Source organism: Salmo salar, chromosome 15 (genome assembly GCF_965601325.2).
Source record: "Salmo salar chromosome 15, fSalSal1, whole genome shotgun sequence".
NCBI lineage: Eukaryota > Metazoa > Chordata > Actinopteri > Salmoniformes > Salmonidae > Salmo > Salmo salar.
In genome coordinates, this window is record NC_138305.1 from 60,093,529 (window position 1) to 60,117,025 (window position 23,497).

General features: G+C 40.6%; 1 protein-coding gene across 1 annotated transcript in view; it reads left to right on the forward strand.

Moving 5' to 3' along the window:
- The window catches only part of LOC106571774 (fibronectin type III domain-containing protein 1), an 82,968-nt gene extending 61,218 nt beyond the window's left edge, over window positions 1-21,750 (forward strand). Inside the window, 5 exon segments of the mRNA XM_082961490.1 lie at window positions 15,949-16,028; window positions 16,192-16,221; window positions 16,967-17,128; window positions 18,653-18,775; window positions 19,030-21,750. Coding sequence (XP_082817616.1) covers window positions 15,949-16,028; window positions 16,192-16,221; window positions 16,967-17,128; window positions 18,653-18,775; window positions 19,030-19,145 — 511 coding nt within the window. The 3' untranslated portion in view covers window positions 19,146-21,750.
- Window positions 21,751-23,497: the final 1,747 nt, after the last annotated feature.

Consider the following 23,497-nt stretch of genomic DNA (forward strand, 5'->3'; position numbering starts at 1 on the left):
AGTAATGTCGTGAAGTGACTATCATTAATGTGATGATGGCTATTTTATCAAATCAATTAACTATGTTTAATTATTAAATTAATCATGTAACAATTAACTCATTAGTAACTTGGGGCACAACGGAAAAAGTTTGTTTAATGAGTTACCGTTTCCCGAATTAACTCAAGAATATATCAGAATATATCGTTACCATATTAGTCATCCATTAATTATTATTACCTCGTATCAGTCTCGTTCTGAATGGCGTTGACATCAAATCTGCATGAACCCTAGTCTAAATGACAATTCAGCAATACACAAATTGGCTTAATTATTTATTTACTAACTAACTAAATAATCACACAGAATTACAGAAACACATACACAGGATAGATTATACGTTGATTACTGACATAATGCAATGGAAAGTCCCTAGTGGACTAACCCGATATGACGGCTTGGTACACAATGAAAAGGGAGGGGCATGTAAGGAGAGGGAGAGACAGAGAGAGTCAATACATGTGGAAGCTATGCTCATGGTGTTGGGTTCGACATTTGAGATATTAAATAAATGATAGAGAAGAAGCATGGAATATCTGTAGAAGGACAGATAGCTGTGGAATGTGTTGGAATGTGTTGGGGGACGGGAGCAGAGCACCGTGTTGATACAGGGGAGACAGATGGACATCTGTGGATTAGATGAAGGAGGGGTTGAGGTCAGGAGGTGAGGTCAGTTCCCCTTAAGGGGGTAATCAGGGTTTCGTATCTGGTTACCTTTTTCCTGTTGGGCATAAACTGTAAGGATTGGAGAGAGGGAGTGTCTTAAGTGGGATATAAATATCTGGATGGGACAAATGTTGGGTTGTCTGATTACGGCTGTACAGAACCTTTGGGAAGAATTAAACTTGGTTAAAGCTTCTCTAGTGTATGTGAGTTATTTACTCTGAAAAATAAGAACCTAACAATGGGAATATGAATACTTTGCACATGAACGACCGCTCATTTGAAAATAATTGCAATGTATACATATATTTACGTGTGTATGTCTTTGTCATCTCTCTGTTGAAATTGCCCGGTCCGTCTGTGGAGAGTAGTTTGACCAGAAGTCTCTGGTTTGTCAACCAGAGACTTCTTTGTAGTTGTAGCTTCTAGGTCTAACAGTGTCTGTTAGAACGGTTCCTCCAGAGGTGTACCACACGGTGTTCAGAGAGGCTTGTTAGAATAGATCCTTTAGAGGTATCTATGGTGGTGAAAGGAAATTGTGCTTTGTCTTCGGCTGAGTTTCCTAGGTCAACAGTACTTAAACAGCTGCAGACTGAATGTTCCTGTGTAGTCTTCATTTTCGAGAGTTTCAGAGGGTCTTACCATTTTTTGGACGTGTAGTTTTTATACCATTTCATAAAGTGTGGATCAAATCCTCACGTTCTCTGGTCTCAATGGTTGATTATTCAGGGTACAGTTGGATCACTTTCCACACCGGCAGCGACCCGGCATTTTTTGGTCTGTGGTAAATTTCGTTAGCAGTCCTTTTATGCACTCTGGAAAAATGGGGCATTCCATCCTGTTGACATAATATCTGTGCTCACGTGGACGTGGTTACTGACTGGGTAAAACTTTCTATGACAACAATTATCTCATTTAGAAGGCTAAAATAATCTTGCTATCTTTTCAAAAATTGTTCATATTTAATCATATAAGGTGAACAACATTTAGATGTAAACCTGACCCCTTGAATGTGTACACTTTCAGAGATAGTTATTTAGTTATACCATCCTTAACCTCTATGGGCTAGGTGGGACGCTAGCGTGCCACCCGTGGTGCACTCCATCAACAGCAGGTGCATTTCAAGAGCGGCAAATTTGAATCCAAATAAATGTCAAAATTAAAAATTTTCAAAAATACAACTATTTTACACCATTTGAAAGATAAACATCTCCTTAATCTAACCACGTTTTACGATTTCAAAAAGGTTTTACGGCGAAAGCATAAATTTAGAGTATGTTAGGACAGTACATTTACAAGAGTTGTGTGTAATGTTTTGTCAAGTCAAAGACAGGGTCACCAAAACCATAAAACCAGCTAAAATGATGCACTAACCTTTTACAATCTCCATCAGATGACACTCCTAGGACATTATGTTAGACAATGCATGCATTTTTAGTTCTATCAAGTTCATATTTATATCCAAAAACAGCGTTTTACTATGGCATTGATGTTGAGGAAATCGTTTCCCTCCAATAACCGGCAGTCAAGTCAGCGTCACAAATTAAATAATTAAAATTAGAAAACATTGGTAAAATATTATATTGTCATTTAAAGAATTATAGATTTACATCTCTTGAACGCAATCAACTTGCCAGATTTAAAAATAACCTTACTGGGAAATCACACTTTGCAATAATCTGAGCACTGCGCCCAGAAAAATACGCGTTGCGATACAGACTAGACGTCATGTTGGGGAGATCTAAAATCGAAAATACTATGTAAATAATCCATTACCTTTGATTCTCTTCATCAGATGTCACTTCCAGGTATCACAGGTCCATAACGAATGTAGTTTTGTTCAAAAAAGCTCATCATTTATGTCCAAAAATCTCCGTCTTGTTCGCACATGATCTAAGCCAGCCGGACTTCTCGTCATGAACGAGGGGAAAAAATATATTTCCGTTCGTTCAAACATGTCAAACGTTGTATAGCATAAATCATTAGGGCCTTTTTTAACCAGAACATGAATAATATTCAAGGTGGACGAATGCATACTCTTTTATAACGTATTGGAACTAGGGTACCCAACATGAACTCGCGCGCCAGGTGTCTAATGGGACATCATCGTTCCATGGCTCTTGTTCGGTCAGATCTCCCTCCAGAAGACTCAAAACACTTTGTAAAGGCTGGTGACATCTAGTGGAAGCAATAGGAAGTGCCAAAATATTCCTAAACCCCTGTGTTTTTCAATGGGATAGGTTTAAAGTCAATACAACACATCAGGTATCCACTTCCTGTCAGAAAATGTCTCAGGGTTTTGCCTGCCAAATGAGTTCTGTTATACTCACAGACACCATTCAAACAGTTTTAGAAACTTTAGAGTGTTTTCTATCCATATATAATAAGTATATGCATATTCTAGTTACTGGGTAGGATTAGTAACCAGATTAAATCGGGTACATTTTTTTTATCCAGACGTGCAAATGCTGCCCCCTAGCCCTAACAGGTTAACCTCTCTAGGGTATGTGGGATGAAATCGTCCCACCTACTCAACAGCCAGTGGAATCCCGTGGCGCGATATTCAAATACCTTAGAAATGCTATTACTTCAATTTCTCAAACATATGACTATTTTACACCATTTTAAAGACAAGACTCTCGTTAATCTAACCACATTGTCCGATTTCAAAAAGGCTTTACAACGAAAGCAAAACATTAGATTTTGTCAGCAGAGTACCCAGACAGAAATAATCAGACACCCATTTTTCAAGCTAGCATATAATGTCGCATAAACCCAAACCACAGCTAAATGCAGCACTAACCTTTGATGATCTTCATCAGATGACACACCTAGGACATTATGTTATACAATACATGCATGTTTTGTTCAATCAAGTTCATATTTATATCAAAAACCAGCTTTTTACATTAGCATGTGACGTTCAGAACTAGCATACCCACCGCAAACTTCCGGTGAATTTACTAAATTACTCACGATAAACGTTCACAAAAAACATAACAATTATTTTAAGAATTATAGATACAGAACTCCTTTATGCAATCACTATGTCCGATTTTAAAATAGCTTTTCGGCAAAAGCACATTTTTCAATATTCTGAGTAGATAGCTCGCCATCACGGGCTAGCTAGTTTGACACCCACCAAGTTTGGCCCTCACCAAACTCCGATTTACTATAAGAAAAATTGGATTACCTTTGCTGTTCTTCGTCAGAATGCACTCCCAGGACTTCTACTTCAATAACAAATGTTGGTTTGGTTCAAAATAATCCATAGTTATGTTCAAATATCCTCTGTTTTGTTCGTGCGTTCAAGACACTATCCGAAGGGTGACGAAGGGTTACGCGCCTGACGCGTTTCGTGACAAAAAAATTCTAAATATTCCATTACCGTACTTCGAAGCATGTCCACCGCTGTTTAACCTCTCTGGGCTAGGCGGGACGAATTCGTCCCACCTACGCAACTGCCAGTTGAATCCCGTGGCGCGATTTTCAAATACCTTAGAAATGCTATTACTTCAATTTCTCAAACATATGACTATTTTACAGCATTTTAAAGACAAGACTCTCGTTAACCTCTTGGGGCTAGGTGGGACGCTAGCGTGCCACCCGTGGTGCACTCCATCAACAGCAGGTGCATTTCAAGAGCGGCAAATTTGAATCCAAATAAATGTCAAAATTCAAATTTTTCAAAAATACAACTATGTTACACCATTTGAAAGATAAACATCTCCTTAATCTAACCACGTTTTACGATTTCAAAAAGGTTTTACGGCGAAAGCATAAATTTAGAGTATGTTAGGACAGTACATTTACAAGAGTTGTGTGTAATGTTTTGTCAAGTCAAAGACAGGGTCACCAAAACCATAAAACCAGCTAAAATGATGCACTAACCTTTTACAATCTCCATCAGATGACACTCCTAGGACATTATGTTAGACAATGCATGCATTTTTAGTTCTATCAAGTTCATATTTATATACAAAAACAGCGTTTTACTATGGCATTGATGTTGAGGAAATCGTTTCCCTCCAATAACCGGCAGTCAAGTCAGCGTCAGAAATTAAATAATTAAAATTAGAAAACATTGGTAAAATATTATATTGTCATTTAAAGAATTATAGATTTACATCTCTTGAACGCAATCAACTTGCCAGATTTAAAAATAACCTTACTGGGAAATCACACTTTGCAATAATCTGAGCACTGCGCCCAGAAAAATACGCGTTGCGATACAGACTAGACGTCATGTTGGGGAGATCTAAAATCGAAAATACTATGTAAATAATCCATTACCTTTGATTCTCTTCATCAGATGTCACTTCCAGGTATCACAGGTCCATAACGAATGTAGTTTTGTTCAAAAAAGCTCATCATTTATGTCCAAAAATCTCCGTCTCGTTAGCACATGATGTAAGCCAGCCGGACTTCTCGTCATGAACGAGGGGAAAAAATATATTTCCGTTCGTTCAAACATGTCAAACGTTGTATAGCATAAATCATTAGGGCCTTTTTTAACCAGAACATGAATAATATTCAAGGTGGACGAATGCATACTCTTTTATAACGTATTGGAACGAGGGTACCCAACATGAACTAGCGCGCCAGGTGTCTAATGGGACATCACCGTTCCATGGCTCTTGTTCGGTCAGATCTCCCTCCAGAAGACTCAAAACACTTTGTAAAGGCTGGTGACATCTAGTGGAAGCAATAGGAAGTGCCAAAATATTCCTAAACCCCTGTGTTTTTCAATGGGATAGGTTTAAAGTCAATACAACACATCAGGTATCCACTTCCTGTCAGAAAATGTCTCAGGGTTTTGCCTGCCAAATGAGTTCTGTTATACTCACAGACACCATTCAAACAGTTTTGGAAACTTTAGAGTGTTTTCTATCCATATATAATAAGTATATGCATATTCTAGTTACTGGGTAGGATTAGTAACCAGATTAAATCGGGTACATTTTTTTTATCCAGACGTGCAAATGCTGCCCCCTAGACCCAACAGGTTAATCTAACCACACTGTCCGATTTCAAAAAGGCTTTACAACGAAAGCAAAACATTAGATTATGTCAGCAGAGTACCCAGCCAGAAATAATCAGACACCCATTTTTCAAGCTAGCATATAATGTCACAAAAACCCAGAAGACAGCTAAATACAGCACTAACCTTTGATGATCTTCATCAGATGACACACCTAGGACATTATGTTATACAATACATGCATGTTTTGTTCAATCAAGTTCATATTTATGTCAAAAAACAGCTTTTTACATTAGCATGTGACGTTCAGAACTAGCATACCCCCCGCAAACTTCCGGGGAATTTACTAACAATTTACTAAATTACTCACGATAAACGTTCACAAAAAACATAACAATTATTTTAAGAATTATAGATACAGAACTCCTTTGTGCAATCGAGGTGTCCGATTTTAAAATAGCTTTTCAGTGAAAGCACATTTTGCAATATTCTCAGTAGATAGCCCAGCCATCACGGCTAGCCATTTAGACACCCACCAAGTTTAGCCCTGACCAAAGTCAGATTTACTATTACAAAAGTTTGATTACCTTTGTTGTCTTCGTCAGAATGCACTCCCAGGACTGCTACTTCAATAACAAATGTTGGTTTGGTCCAAAATAATCCATCGTTATATCCAAATAGCGGCGTTTTGTTCGTGCGTTCCAGACACTATCCGAAATGGTAAATCAGGGTTACGAGCATGGCGCAATTCGTGACAAAAAAATTCTAAATATTCCATTACCGTACTTCGAAGCATGTCAACCGCTGTTTAAAATCAATTTTTATGCCATTTTTCTCGTAAAAAAGCGATAATATTCCGACCGGGAATCTCCGTTTAGGTAAACAGAGGAAAGAAAACAAAGCATTCGGTCGACGTGGGCACGCGCCTGAGTCTCACAGTACTGTAACCAGCCACTACCCAAACACGCTACATTTTTTCAACCAGAGCCTGCAAAGCCACGATTCAGCTTTTTGCCGCCTTCTGAGAGCCTATGGCAGCCGTAGGAAGTGTCACGTAACAGCAGAGATCCTTTGTAATGGATAGAGATGGCAAAGAAGGCCAAGAAATGGTCAGACAGGGTACTTCCTGTACAGAATCTTCTCAGGTTTTGACCTGCCATTTGAGTTCTGTTATACTCACAGACACCATTCAAACAGTTTTAGAAACTTTGGAGTGTTTTCTATCCAAAGCCAATAATTATATGCATATTCTAGTTACTGGGCAGGAGTAGTAACCAGATTAAATCGGGTACGTTTTTTATCCAGCCGTGTCAATACTGCCCCCTAGCCCTAACAGGTTAAAATCAATTTTTATGCGATTTTTCTCGTAAAAAAGCGATAATATTCCGACCGGGAAACCCTGTTTTCATTCAAAGACGAAAAAATAAAAACATGGTGTCGGCTCGTGCACGCGCCCCCAGTCTCATTGTTCTCTGATCTACCGCTATCCAAATGCGCTACTGTTTTTCAGCCTGGGCCTGCAAAGTCATCATTCCCCGTTCTGCCGCCTTCTGAGAGCCTATGGGAGCCGTAGGAAGTGTCACGTTACAGCAGAGATCCTCAGTTTTCAATAAAGAGAGTGTAGAAGGCCAAAAAATGGTCAGAGAGGGCACTTCCTGTAAGGAATCTTCGTTTTTTATCTGGCCGTGCAAATACTGCCCCCTACGCTAGAGAGGTTAATGATATCACAAAACAACAACTGATTTGACATGATTATTGTTTGGAGCCCCAACAACCATTTCCCACATTATTTATGTTAGAAATATTGTTTCAATGTCTCATCTTTTGATGTTAAAATACTGCAAAGCTTCTCTCTGTTGTAACACTCAGACATTCCACTCTCTCTCTCGAGAGAGGGGGGCTCTCTTTGATCCTCACAGGAGGGAAAGTCATGACAGTAGCCTCAACTAGCTTCCGTCCTCCTCGGGGTACATTGACTTCAATACAAAACCTAGGAGGCTCAGGGTTCTCACCCCTTCCATAGATTTACACAGTAATTGTGACAACTTCCGGAGGATGTTAATTAATTCACTCTTTTGCAGTCTGGCTATTTATCAGTCTTATGGCTTGGGGGTAGAAGCTGTCTCGACGCATTTTGGTCCAAGAGCCGATGCTCCGGTACCATTTGCCAGACGGTAGAAAAGTGAACAGTCTATGGCTTGGGGTGGCTGGAGTCTTTGGCAATTTTTTGGGCCTACCTATAGGGTGTTGGAGTGTGCGTTTATATGATTATTGTTCCCGGTAGGTCTCAGTGATGTTAGACGCATACCATGTGTTCACTGTGTCTGTCTCTGTGTGTGTAATTCTATGCATGTGTGTGTGATGTCAGCCCCAGTATTGTAATGCTTATATACAGTAAGTTATTAAGAAGCCATCAGAGTGATGTAATTCAGAGCTAACTGGGTTGAGGCAGGTTTGAAAACACGTTTAAATCATCGTGAAAACACGATGTGCTGAGATATTCCACCAAGACGCAGGAAACACACGAGAGAGAGAGAGAGAGAGAGAGAGAGAGAGAGAGAGAGAGAGAGAGAGAGAGAGAGAGAGAGAGAGAGAGAGAGAGAGAGAGAGAGAGAGAGAGAGAGAGAGAGAGAGAGAGAGAGAGAGAGAGAGAGAGAGAGAGAGAGAGAGAGAGAGAGAGAGAGAGAGAGAGAGAGAGAGAGATGTTCTCATATACAGTGAGAGAGAGAGAAATGTTCTCATATACAGTACCAGCCAAAAGTTTGGACACACCTACTCATTCAAGGGTTTTTCTTTATTTTTACTATGCTCTACATTGTAGAAGAGAGTTAATGCAGAGCAGGTGTGTCGATAAATCACGAGCAGGAAACCTGACAGCTCGGTAACAGGCAGACACGCAAATGCACACACAAACACAGCTCTGGGTGTTAAACAGAGCAGGGTGTCTAAGGGAGACACAGGGTCTGGCAGGGGGCAGTGTGCGTTTGTTATCTCTTCCAAGTAGCCATAAAGCTTTCCCTCCATGGTGCCAGACCCAAGTCAACGATTCAGACCCGAGCCAACGGTTCACGCTCAAGGGTTAGCCATGCACATATGTAGGCCTACACAAATCAGCACACTTTGTTTCTGTCACACACACACACACACACACACACACACACACACACACACACACACACACACACACACACACACACACACACACACACACACACACACACACACACACACACACACACACACACACACACACAGTCACACACAGTCACGCACAGACAGATGTTCCTTAATTCCTAACTTTGGAATGTAGAAGCCTACTGTGCATGCATTTGCTCTTGCTCTGTGGTTTGTGTGTCTGTCTGTTTGTGCATGCCTGCATATGACTTGTGGATGTGTGTGTACATTCATGAGTAAAAACATTGTGTACAAAAAGCAGGTAGAGTGATTGACAGTTTATAATTGTTCATGGAAGGTTCACCTGAGTCTGGGTGTGGCTGTCTGTAAGGATCCATCAAAAGGCATGTATACATTTCAGTCTCTCTGCACTGCAGCAACACTACCCCTCGTCTCCACATACACACACGCGCACACGCGCACACAAGCACACACCCTACTTCAAGCAGTCACACACATATATATACCAATGCACCAATTCTACACCTCCTAGACAGCTGTCTCCTTAATAAGCCCAGGATGGAGAATGCTGCTCACTAAACAACTGAAAGGCATGAAACTGTCCTACATGATGAGATTGGCTTGGGTTTTAATTAAAAGAATAATTCACAAAAAACGATCTTTTAGACTTTTTTCATTAGTCCACTGTTGATACAGTCCCAAAATGTTTTGCATGCCAGCGATCATGTTTTAAAGATATTGAACTTTCAAAAAGCAAATTGTAACTTGCCATATCATCATGATGATGTGGCAGGCATAGGAGGCTAATGAGGAGAGGACAGCTCATAATAAAAGTCCAGAACTGAGCGAATGGAAACCATGTGTTTGATGTATTTGATACCATTCCGCTGATTCCGCTCCAGCCATGACCACAAGCCCATCCTCCTCAATTTATTAAGTTACAATTTGCTTTTGAAAGTCCTATATCTTGAAAAATATACCAAATTATTGTTTTTGAGTGCGTTTTTATTTAAGTCAAGATCTGAAGTTAATGGATATAGAGAAAATGTACAGTACCTGTCAAAGTTTTTGACACACCTACTCATTCAAGGGTTTTTCTTTATTTTGACTATTTTCGACTTTGTAGAATATTAGTGAAGACATCAAAACTATGAAATAACACATATGGAATCATGTAGTAACCAAAAAAGTGTTAAACAAATCAACAAATGTTTTGTATTTGAGATTCTTCAAAGTAGCCACAGCTTTGCACACTCTTGGCATTCTCTCAACCAGCTTCATGATGTAGTCACCTGGAATGCATTTCAATTATCAAGTGTTCCTCGGTGAAAGTTAATTTGTGGAATTTCTTTCCTTCTTAATTGCGTTTGAGCCAATCAGTTGTGTTGTGACAAGGTAGGGGTGATATACAGAGAAAGCCCTATTGGGTAAAATACCAAGTCCATATTATGGCAAGAACAGTTCAAATAAGCAAAGTGAACGACAGTCCATCATTACTTTAAGACATGAAGGTCAAGTCAATCCGGAAAGTTTCAAGAACTTTGAAAGTTTCTTGAAGTGCAGTCTCAAAAACCATCAAGTGCTATGATGAAACTAGCTCTCATGAGGACCGCCACAGGAAAGGAAGACCTAGAGTTACCTCTGCTGCAGAGGATAAGAAATTACAGCACTTTGGATTGCAGTCTAAACAAATGCATCACAGAAACTGTTCAGAGGAGACTGCGTGAATCAGACCTTCATGGTCGAATTGTTGCAAAGTAACCACTATTAAAGGACACCAATAAGAAGAAGAGACTTGCTTGGCCCAAGAAACACGAGCAATGGACTTTAGACCGGTGGAAATCTGTCCTTTGGTCTGATGAGTCAGAATTTTAGATTTTTGGTTCCAACCGCCACGTCTTTGTGAGACGCAGAGTAGGTGAACAGATGATCTCCACATGTGTGGTTCCCACCATGAAGCATGGAGGAGGAGGTGTGATGGTGTGGGAGTGCTTTGCTGGTGACACTGCCTTTGATTTATTTAGAATTCAAGACACACTTAACCATCATGGCTACCACAGCATTCTGCAGCGATACGCCATCCCATCTGGTTTGCGCACAGTGGGACTATCATTTGTTTTTCAACAGGACAATGACCCAACACACCTCCAGGCTGTGTAAAGGTTATTTGACCAAGAAGGAGAGTGATGGAGTGCTGCATCAGATGACCTGGCCTCCACAATCACCCGACCTCAACCCAATTGAGATGGTTTGGGATGAGTTGGACCGCAGAGTGAAGGAAAAGCAGCCAACAAGTGCTCAGCATATGTGGGAACTCCTTCAAGACTGTTGGAAAAGCATTCCAAATGAAGCTGGTTGAGGGAAAGCCAAGAGTGTGCAAAGCTGTCATCAACGCAAAGGGTGGCTACTTTGAAGAATTTATTATATAAAATATGTTTTGATTTGTTTAACGCTGTTTTGGTTACTACATGATTCCATATGTGTTATTTCATAGTTGTGTTCAACTATTATTCTACAATGTAGAAAATAGTAAAAATACAGAACAACCCTTGAATGAGTAGGTGTGTCCAAACTTTTGGCTGTTACTGTATATGAGAACATTTCTCTCTCTCTCTCCCTCGCTCTTTCTCTCTGCCTCTCTCTGTGATTTTCACTCTTCCCTTTTTCTGCCTCCTTTTCTCTTTTTTTTCTCTGATATTTTGGTCAGTTTCCACATGGCTCCAGTAATTGGATCCAGACTGGCAGACTTTACGTTGTTAAAGGGTTTGGGTGGAAATTAGCGGACCGTGAAATTACTGTACGTAACCGTACAGCAGGGGGAGAACACACACAGACACACATTGTCCACTATATGGACAAATTTCAAAACCTCCAAGCCTTGTCTCACGGTGTTGTTTTGAATCTGAGGGTATTAAATAATTCCTCCCCTGTACAGTATGTATTTAAAACACACTGAGACTAAAGTGAAGTGAGCTCAAATATTTAAAAACTACCTGAAAGAAACATGAGGTTTCCAGACACGTGTGAACAGATCACGTGAATTTGTATTTGTTTTTCCCTCATGTGAATAGAAAAACTCCCCACCTTACATTTTTTTCTTCACAACTTTCAGCTACATCTGGTCTCCCATCCAGGGACTGAGCCTGCTTAACTTCAAAGGTAAACCAGCAGTGGGATGCAGGTTGCCATGTTGCTAGAATGGATGTGTCAAACCTTGCAACTGGGAAAAAGGCAGTGAAAACAAAGGCCAGGGTAACAAAACCAAAGATAGGGAATATTGCAGGAAAGAGGGAGTTGTTTCATTTAATTGTGTTATCATATGTTTTTTTTAATCAGAAACATTTTTTTGTATCCATTTACAATTAATTTGTTCTTAGATTTCAAAATGATTTCCATAAAATATTTGGTTTTGCTATCAATACTTTTGTGTTTTTCTCTTTGAAATACTATTAATTTTGTTCTCAACTTCAGAAGTTTTGCTTGATATTAATGGCACAAAAGTAACTCACTCACTAGAGGATTGTACCATATAATAACACTATTCCTCCATTGAAGGTGCTTCATTTTTTGCCAAAAATGACAAATCCAAATCTAACTGCCTGTAGCTCAGGCCCTGAAGCAAGGATATGCATTTTCTTGGTACCATTTGAAAGGAAACACTTTGAAGTTTGTGGAAATATGAAGGAATGTAGGAGAATATAACACAATATACAATTGAAGTCAGAAGTTTACATACACCTTAGCCAAATACATTTAAACTCAGTTTTTCACAATTCCTGACATTTCATCCTAGTAGAAATTCCCTGTCTTAGGTCAGTTAGGATCACCACTTTATTTTAAGAATGTGAAATGTCAGAATAATAGGAAAGCGAATGATTTATTTCAGCTTGTATTTCTTTCATCACACTCCCAGTGGGTCAGACGTTTACATACACTCAATTAGTATTTGGTAGCATAGCCTTTAAATTTTTTAACTTGGGTCAAACGTTTTGGGTAGCCTTCCACAAGCTTCCCACAGTAAGGTGGGTGAATTTTGACCCATTCCTCATGACAGAGCTGGTGTAACTGGGTCAGGTTTGTAGGACTCCTTGCTCGCACACGCTTTTTCAGTTCTGCCCAGAATTTTTCTATAGGGTTGAGGTCAGGGCTTTGTAATGGACACTCCAATACCTTCACTTTGTTGTCATTTTCACCCAACTTTGGAAGTATGCTTGGAGTCATTGTCCATTTGGAAGACCCATTTGCGACCAAGCTTTATCTTCCTGACTGATGTTTTGAGACGTTGCTTCAATATATCCACATAATTTTCCTTTCCTATGGTGTCATCTATTTTGTGAAGTGCACCAGTCCCTCCTGCAGTAAAGCACCCCCACAACATGATGCTGCCATCCCTGTGCTTCACGGTTGGGTTGGTATTCTTCGGCTTGCAAGCCTCCCCCTTTTTCCTCCAAACATAACAATGGTCATAATGGCCAAACAGTTCTATTTTTGTTTCATCAGACCAGAGGACATTTCTCCAAAAAGTACGATCTTTGTTTCCATGTGCAGTTGCAAACCGTAGTCTGGCTTTTTTATGGTGGTTTTGGAGCAGTGGCTTCTTCCTTGCTGAGCGGCCTTTCAGGTTATGTCGATATAGGACTCGTTTTACTGTGGATATAGATTCTTTTGTACCTGTTTCTTCCAGCATCTTCACAAGGTCCTTTGCTATTGTTCTTGGATTGATTTGCACTTTTCACACCAAAGTACGTTCATCTCTAGGAGACAGAACGCGTCTCCTTCCTGAGTGGTATGACGGCTGCGTGGTCCCATGGTGTTTATACTTGCGTACTATTGTTTGTACAGATGAACGTCTACAATTTTTTTTCTGAGGTCTTGACTGATTTATTTTGATTTTCCCATGCTGTCAAGCAAAGAGGCATTTGAGTTAGAAGATAGGCCTTGAAATACATCCACAGGTACACCTCCAGTTGACTGAAATTATGTCAATTAGCCTATCAGAAGCTTCTAAAGCCATGATATAATTTTCTGTAATTTTCCAAGCTGTTTAAAGGCACATTCAACTTAGTGTATGTAAACTTCTGAACCACTGGAATTGTGATACAGTGAATTATAAGTGAATTAATCTGTCTGTAAACAATTGTTGGAAAAATTACTTGTGTCATGCACAAAGTAGATGTCCTAACCGACTTGCCAAAACTATAGTTTGTCAACAAGAAATGTGTGGAGTGGTTGAAAAACGAGTTGTAATGACTCCAACCTAAGTGTATGTAAACTTCCGACCTCAACTGTATCTGGTAAAAGATAATACAAAGAAAGAAACAACTGTACTTTTGTATTTTTTTCATACCATCATAATTGAAATGCAAGAGAAAGGCCATAATGTATTATTCCAGCCCAGGTGCAATTTAGGTTTTGTCCACTAGACGGCAGCAGTGTATTTGCTAAGTTTTAGACTGATCCAATTAACCATTGGTTTTCTGTTCAAAATTTTGTATCAAGACTGCCCAAATGTGCCTAATTTGTTTATTAATAACTTTTCATGTTCAAAATGGTGCACTCTCCTCAAACAATAGCATGGTATTCTTTCACTGTAATAGCTACTGCAAATTGGACAGTGCAGTTAGATTCACAATAATTTAAGCTTTCTGCCAATTAACAAGAATTGAAGCTTTCTGTCAATATCAGATATGTCTATGTCCTGGGAAATGTTCTTGTTACTTACAACCTCATGCTAATCGCATTAGCCTACGTTAGCTCAACCGTCCAGTGGACGGGACATCGATCCCAAAGAAGTTTTCATTGAAAGATTAACAAAGTGTTCTCCCGACCAAAGTTTCAGTAAAAAGCTCAGGGATGGGGCTGGAGAAATGCAACCTATCTCAAATCCATAGACTATGCTAAGGACTGACCATCCATGATATAAAAATGATAGGTTTAACCATGTTTTTAGGTTGTTTACATTTACTTTGTTTACAAACATTGCAATGAAACAAGCTTATAGTTTGGGTTCTGGTGGGGTATGACAGTTGAACTAAAGTAATGATACAAAATACGTTATATTCTTCAAGAATCAATGGGTACATGTACATTTATAAATCCAAAAATTGATGTAGGTTTGAATTGCCCCTTTAACAGGTAGTGACCTTCAACAGCAGAACTATGTCGCCATTTGAATGTGATTCATTAACCTGTCCCCCAAAAAAGTAAGCTGTCCACACTTCTGCGAATGTCCCGTAAAATCATTCCCTGGTCCTGCATTTGGGCTTTTTAGTTGTGGTCACTTTAGTTCCACCAGGGGAAACATTGCTACTGCATCATGTTAACACCATCTTTCACATGTGGGGAGAAGAACATTATTTCAACCCCACATGTGAACTTGCAATTCAACATGTGAAAAATGTATTTTCGCATGTGAAGTGTTCTTACATGTGAAACTGCACATTTTATTTTCATTTTCAGCTGTGGAATTGCAAGTTTGCATGTGAAAATGAATCACATGTAAAAAAAAATGTTTTGCAGTTTCACATAACTTGATCAAATGTGATTTTCAAATGTGAAACTGCAAAATTGACATGTCATTTTTTGTAAGGGCAGAGCTCAGTCAGTCAGGAGGGTCATTGTGTCATATAGAAAAGCTCTCATTGTGAAATTGCTGACTTGAGGACTTTTTTCTCTTCCTCCCTCCCTTCCCTTCCCTCCCAAACCATACAGTACCTCTCTCCCTCACTCCCCCTCTTTTAATCTACTCCATTCCCCTTCTCTCTCTCTCTCTCTCTCTCTCTCTCTCTCTCTCTCTCTCTCTCTCTCTCTCTCTCTCTCTCTCTCTCTCTCTCTCTCTCTCCCTCCCTCCCATCACTCCCTTTATCCCTCTTCAACACATGCCAAATTACCATTTTACTGCGTTCTGCTCACTTTAGATTCATAAGAACATAAAAACAGTCTTCTCTTAATTCTACGAGTACTGCCTCCCTTCCGAACATCGAGTGCTGCCTCCCTTCCGGCCATCTGTTCTAGTCATTAGGGTATAAATACCTTTCATGTGGCAACAGAGACCTGTCTAAATGACTCTTTAACACCTAGAATAATGACTATACACACACTCTGTTTTGTCTTGGTTTGTTTTACCTCAGGTACTACTTCAAAGTCCAGGCGAAGAATGTCTTTGGGCTGGGACCGGTCAGCGATACATTCACCTATGTCACTGAGTCAGGTCTGTATGAGTATTACGTCAGGTTGCTAGGGTCAGTTTTACTTTGTGCCTGTGGTAAGGCCACGTCTACCTGAGTTGTCTGTATCCTCCCATTTTTTGTTCATGTATAAATTCAGTCCCAGTTCATGTCTCTCATTTAAACACTTTTTTTTTTCTTTTTCAGACGACCCTCTTCTTATTGAACGACCACCTGGTGAGTGGTATCGATAGTTCTCGTATATTACTCTGACATTATTGACGAAACTTCAGATCATTTGAAGAAACCCAAAATGACAGCTGGAGTGAGCTTGTGAGGAGTTAACAGTCTGTGGAGAGATACAAACGGCTGCATACACCTACACGTACATATACTGGACTTGGCAGACAGCCATAGTGGTAAAACGATGTCAAAGTAGAGTTTTGGTATTCATTGTTTTTAATTGAGAGAGTCAGTCAGGTATTTCGAAGAGGGGGGACAAGGGGACAGGCACTGGTTCCCTCCTCAACCTTCTCTCACCCCTTCCCCCTCCCCCAGTTGCTATGCACAATGAGTGGAGGTGATTTACTGTGTATCTGAATAGGAGTGACTGGCATAGTGCGCACTGTCAGTAAAGGGGTTGTAAAGGAGTTGAGTGTAGTTGGTCATGACTAGCTTTGTGAGAACTGACAGGTTGAGTGTAGGTATTAATGACTTGCTTTGTGATGGTAGCATTGTCAAGCATTCTGTCAGATAGAGGAACTGTCATTAAAGACATGCTGAACGCTTAACCTCAACCGTTTTGTAGTATTGTAATATATGCCACTTTTATCCAGTGACTTTCTGTAAAGTGAATGCATACATTTTAGTATATGTGACCCCAATAGGGATCAAACCCACGACCCTGGCCTTGCTAGGGCCACAGTCTTACCAAATTAGCTACACAGGACAGTCTCCTGTTAATTGTCCCCACCCCCCACAGGTGGAGAGCCTATCTGGATTCCCTTTTCCTTCCGATACAACCCCCAGCACAGTGCCTGTAAGGGCAGCCAGTACGTCAAGAGGACATGGTACAGAAAGTTTGTAGGTGTGGTCTTGTGCAACTCACTGAGATACAAGATCTTCATGGGAGATGGGCTGAAAGGTACTACTGCTGTAACTTCCCCCTCTCCTCTCTTCCTTTATCTACACTGAATAAAAATATAAACTCAGCATGTAAAGTTTTGGTCCCATGGTTCATGAGCTGAAATAAGAGATCCCAGAAATGTTCCATACTCACAAAAAGCTTATTTCTCTACATCCCTGTTACTGAGCAATTCTCCTTTGCCAAGATATTCCATCCACCTGACAAGTGTGGCATATCGATTAAACAGCATGATCATTACATAGGTGCACCTTGTGCTGAGGGACAATAAAAGGCCACTCTAAAATGTGCAGGAATGTCCACCAGAGCTGTTGCCAGAGAATTAATTGTTCATTTCTCTACCATAAACCTTCTCTAACATTGTTTTAGAGAATGTGGCAGTACTTCCATCCAGCCTCACAATCGTGTATTGCGTCGCGTGGGCAAGTGTTTGCTGATGTCAGCGTTGTGAACAGAGTGCCCCATTGTGGCGGTGGGGTTATGGTATGGTCAGGCATAAGCTACGAACACAATTGCATGTTATCGATAGCAATTTGAATGCACAGATATATGTTACAAGATCCTGAGGCCCGTTGTTGTGCCATTCATCCGCCGCCAACACCTCATGCTTCAGCATGATAATGGACGGCCCCATGTCGCAAGGATCTGTACACAATTCCTGTAAACTGAACATGTCCCAGTTCTTCCTTGGCCTGCATATTCACCAGACATGTCACCAATTGAGCCTGTTTGGGATGCTCTGGATTGACATGTTGGTCAGTGTGTTCCAGTTCCCGCCAATATCCAGCAACTTTGCACATCTATTGAAGAGGAGTAGGACAACATTCTACAGGTCAACCAATAGCCTGATCAACTCTATGCAAAGGAGATGTGTCGTGCTGAATGACGCAAATGGTGGTCACACCAGATACTGACTGGTTTTCTGATCCATGCCCCTACCGTTTTTTAAGGTATCTGTGGCCAACAGATGCATATCTGTATTCCCAGTCAGGTGAAATCCATAGATTAGGGCCTAATGCATTGATTTAAATGGACTGATTTCCTTATATGAACTGTAACTCAGTAAAATCTGAGGAAATTGTTTCATGTTGTGTTTATATTTTTGTTCAGTATACTTCTCTCTTTCTCTCTCAGTTCAAGTCTTTTCTCAATTTAAGTAGCTTTACAATTACTCCTAATATTCCTCTTTCTATTAATAATCTCTTAACCACCGTCTCTCCCCCTTCTGCTTTCCCTTCCTTCACTAACACCCATTTTGCTCTCTCTCTCTCTCTCTCTCTCTCTCTCTCTCTCTCTCTCTCTCTCTCTCTCTCTCTCTCTCTCTCTCTCTCTCTCTCTCTCTCTCTCTCTCTCTCTCTCTCTCTCTCTACATTTCTCTTAATCACACTTTCTCTTCTACATATTGTGTTCTATTATTTTTGGGAATATGTGGTAGCCGACCAGGCTCTGTCTCATTACGTAATAGAATATTGTTTGAGAGTGTGTTCTGTTGTTAATTATCGACTGCTCTTTCTCGCCCTCCAGAAACATTCTATAGTATAGCAGACACATTTGGTCATGGGGAGGACCACTGCCAGTTTGTAGACTCTTACCTAGATGGGAGGACAGGCTCCCCCAACCTCTCAATGCATCTGCCAACAGCACAAGGTACATTTGTTTTATGATAATCAAACTTACAGAATTCATCACTCACCTACAGCCTTTTATAGGATTGTTTCACAGTATTTCGTAAATAAATATTCTCACAGATTAAGTTCCAGAGTCTTGATTATATACAACCTCAATATCCATGCTCTAGGCTGGATAGAAACAGTCAGAATCATCTAACGAAGCATTATAAATGTTGTGGTACGTCCATTCATAATGCATTATAATAATTTGTCCTGTCTGCCCCTGTGCAGGTTACTATCGCTCATACAGGCAGGAGCCAGTGAACTTTGGACCTATCGGCCGGCGTACGCCACATCTCTTCGGGGGATGGTATGAGTGCGGGGTGCCCATCCCTGGCAAGTGGTAACACAGGGGGTCATAAAGAGGTCGTCATCGAGGGCAACCCAACTCCATCCTGCTGCAGCCTTTCTCATGCTGTTACTGACCCCACCCCCTGGAGATAAACTGTTGCTAACCATAGCAGAAAGACAACAACATTCCAAATGTATACTACTTCAGTTTGAAGAGAATATAATACTTTAAACAACAACTAATATTTCCATGTATTCATTAACGTGCACTTTTATAAAAGCAGTTTGTATATGAGGGAGGAAAAGCATGTACAGTGGCTTGCGAAAGTATTCATCCCCATTGGCATTTTTCGTATTTTGTTGCCTTACAACCTGGAATTAAAATGTATTTTGGGGGGGGTTTGTATCATTTGATTTACACAACATGCCTACCACTTTGAAGATGCAAAACAAAACAATTTGCATAACAATTCACCCCCCCCCACCAAAAGTCAATACTTTGTAGAGCTACCTTATGCAGCAATTACAGCTGCAAGTCTCTTGGGGTATGTCTCTATAAGCTTGGCAGATCTAGCCACTGGGATTTTTGCCCAGTCTACAAGGCAAAACTGCTCTAGCTCCTTCAAGTGGGATGGGTTCCACTGGTGTACAGCAATCTTTAAGTCATACCACAGATTCTCAATTGGATTGAGGTTAGGGCTTTGACTAGGCCATTCCAAGACATGTAAATGTTTCCCCTTAAACCACACAAGTGTTTCTTTAGCAGTATGCTTAGGGTCATTGTCGTGCTGGAAGGTGAACCTCCGTCCCAGTTTCAAATCTCTGGAAGACCGAAACAGAGTTTCCTCAAGAATTTCCCTGTATTTAGCACCATCCATCATTCCTTCAATTCTGACCAGTTTCCCAGTCCCTGGAGATGAAAACATCCCCACAGCATGATGCTGCCACCACCATGCTTCACTGTGGTGGTGTTCTCGGTGATGAGAGGTGTTAGGTTTGCGCCAGACATAGCGTTTTCCTTGATTGCCAAAAAGCTACATTTTAGTCTCATCTGACCAGAGCACCTTCTTCCATATGTTTGGGGAGTCTCCCACATGCCTTTTGGCGAACAAGCAATGGCTTTTTTCTGGCCACTCTTCCGTAAAGCCCAGCTCTGTGGAGTGTACGGCTTAAAGTGGTCCTATGGACAGATACTCCAATCTCCACTGTGGAGCTTTGCAGCTCCTTCGGGGTTATCTTTGGTCTCTTTGTTGCCTCTCTGATTAATGCCCTCCATGCCTGGTCTGTGAGTTTTGGTGGGTGGCCCTCTCTTGGCAGGTTTGTTGTGGTGCCATATTCTTTCCATTTTTTAATAATGTATTTAATGGTGCTCCGTGGGATGTTCAAAGTTTCTGATATTTTTTTATTACACAACACTGATCTGTACTTCTCCACAACTTTGTCCCTGACCTGTTTGGAGAGCTCCTTGGTCTTCATGGTGCCGCTTGCTTGGTGGTGCCTCCTTGCTAAGTGGTGTTGCAGACTCTGGGGCCTTTCAGAACAGGTGTATATGTGACAGATCATGTGACACTTAAATTGCACACAGGTGGACTTTATTTAACTAATTATGAGACTTTGAAGGTAATTGGTTGCACCAGATCTTATTTATAGTATAGTCAACAATAAAAAAAAAGGAATTTCTTTAAACAAGTAATTTCTTTCATTTCACTTTACCAATTTGGACTATTTTGTGCAGGTCTATTACATGAAATCCAAATCAAAAATCTATTTAAATTACAGATTGTAATGCAACAAAATAGGAAAAATGCTGAGGGATGGATACTTTTGCAAGGCACTGTATTGCTATTGCTTAGTTTAACTTTTGTCTTCCGGATCAGAAAGTGTCCTTGTTTATTCCCGACTATTCCCAACTATTGCCGAGTCGGCCCCTGGCATTATTTATCTCATCAAAGTACACCTGTGATTATGATATCGCTAATGAAATGGAGATCATGTAAAAGACCAAAGCACAAACTGAACAGTACTAATGGGAGCTAAGGGTTTGTATGTGTGTTTATTATCAATCAAGATATTTGGTTCATAACAGTAGTATGATTTAGTAATGGCTTTTGACAACTACTTTTGGTGTAAGTTGTTTTCTTGAACATGCATAGTGTTTTTATACTCTTTGGTATTTACGAGCCGATGTGAGAAGTTGGTGTGGAGGTGTTGTATGTATACAGACATTGAAAAAAAATACCTAATATTTGCTCAGGAATGGTTGGACATTGAATAAATGTGCTATGGAAACCAAGGACCCCCTAAACAGTTAATTTGTTCAGTGAGGATATCTGAATGGCCACATTTAATGTCACATACTGTCACGCCCTGACCTGAGAGAGACGGTTTATTTCTCTATTTTGTTAGGTCAGGGTGTGGGGTGGGCATTCTATGGTTTATATTTCTATGTTTTGGCCAGGTATGGTTTCAAATCAGAGGCAGCTGCCTATCGTTGTCTCAGATTGGGAACCATACTTAGGCAGCCCTTTTCCCTCCTTGAGTTGTGGGATCTTATTTTTGTACTGCTTTGTAAAGCCTGCAAGACGTGACAGTCGTTTTCTCCATTGTTTATTATTTTGTTTAAGTGTTCAGCTTTAAAATAAATATCAAGATGAACACATACCACGCTGCACCTTGGTCTACTCCTAAAATGGATTGGACATGATTTGGAAAGGCACACACCTGTCTAAAAAAGGTCCCTCAGTTGACAGTGCATGTCAGAGCAAAAACCAAGGCATGAGGTCGAAGGAATTGTCCGTAGAGCTCTAAGACAGGATTGTGTCAAGGCACAGTTCTGGGGAAGGATACCAAAAAATGTCTGCAGAATTGAAGGTCCCCAAGAACACAGTGGCATCCATCATTCTTAAATAGAAGAAGTTTGGAACCACCAAGGCTCTTCCTGGCCAAACTGAGCAATCGGGGGAGAAGGGCCTTGATCAGGGAATGATCAAGAAACCGATAGTCACTCTGACAGAGCTCTAGAGTTCCTCTGTGGAGATGGGAGACCTTCCAGAAGGACAACCATCTCTGTAGCACTCCACCAATCAGGCCAGACTGAAGCCACTCCTCAGTAAAAGGCACATGACAGCCCGCTTGGAGTTTGCCAAAAGGCACCTAAAGACTCTCAGACCCTGAGAAACAAGATTCTCTGGTCTGATTTAACCAAGATTGAACTCTTTGGCCTGAATGCCAAGCATCACGTCTGGAGGAAACCTGGCAGCACCGTCCCTATGAAGCATGATGGTGGCAGCATCATGCTGTGGGGATGTTTTTCAGCGGCAGGGACTGGGAGAATAGTCAGGATCGAGTGAAAGATGAATGGAGCAAAGTACAGAGAGATCCTTGATGAAAACCTGCTCCAGAGCGCTCAGGACCTCAGACTGGGGCGAAGGTTCTTCCAACAGGACAACGACCCTAAGCACACATTCAAGACAACGCAGGAGTGGCTTCGGGATAAGTCTCTAAATGTCCTTGAGTGGCCCAGCCAGAGCCCAGATTTGAACCCAATCGAACAGCTCTGGAGAGACCTGAATATAGCTGTGCAGAAACACTCCCAATCCAACCTGACAGAGCTTGAGAGGATCTGCAGAGAAGAATAGAAGAAACTCCCCAAATATACTTGGCCAAGCTTGTAGCATCATACCCAAGAAGACTTGATGCTGTAATCTCTGCCAAAGGTGCTTCAATGAAGTACTGAGTAAAGGGTCTGAATATACATGTAAATGTGATATTTCATTTTTATTAGATTTTTATTAATCAGTAAAAATATCTAAAACATTGTTTTTGCATTGTCATTATGGGCTATAGTGTGTAGATTGATGAGGATTTGTTTTATTTATTATACATTTTATGATAAAGCTGAATACTTTCCAAAGGCACTATATGTCCACAAAATCACTTAGAAACGGTTGAAATTGCCAGCATGGCCAACAATATCATTTTTAAGCGGATGGGAGGATGAGAGAGAGAGCGAGAGACAGAGACAGAGAGACTGAGCTGAAGGAAAACTTTAATAATCTAAGCGGTGCAGTGCTTGCATAGCCACGTGTGTTAAGATGCAACTAGCCAGAGAGAGAGGGAAAGAGAGAGAGAGAGTATCTGTTAGTTAAATATTCCAGCAGAATTGAGTGGCAGGGCCCAATAACTTTCAGTGAATGACAGGTTTCTATGTATGAAGTGTGATTGAGCTACTTGTACACTGTCACTTTCATGCGATAACAACATAGTGATTTGACATATATTCAAGAATTGAGGAGTTCGCTGGAGGAGGCGAGATGTTCTTTGGAGGGGAAGAGATAAACTTTCTGGAAACAGTTTTGCCATTTTTATGGTTGAATGTTTTAATTTGCTTTACTGCTTTTCTCTGTTG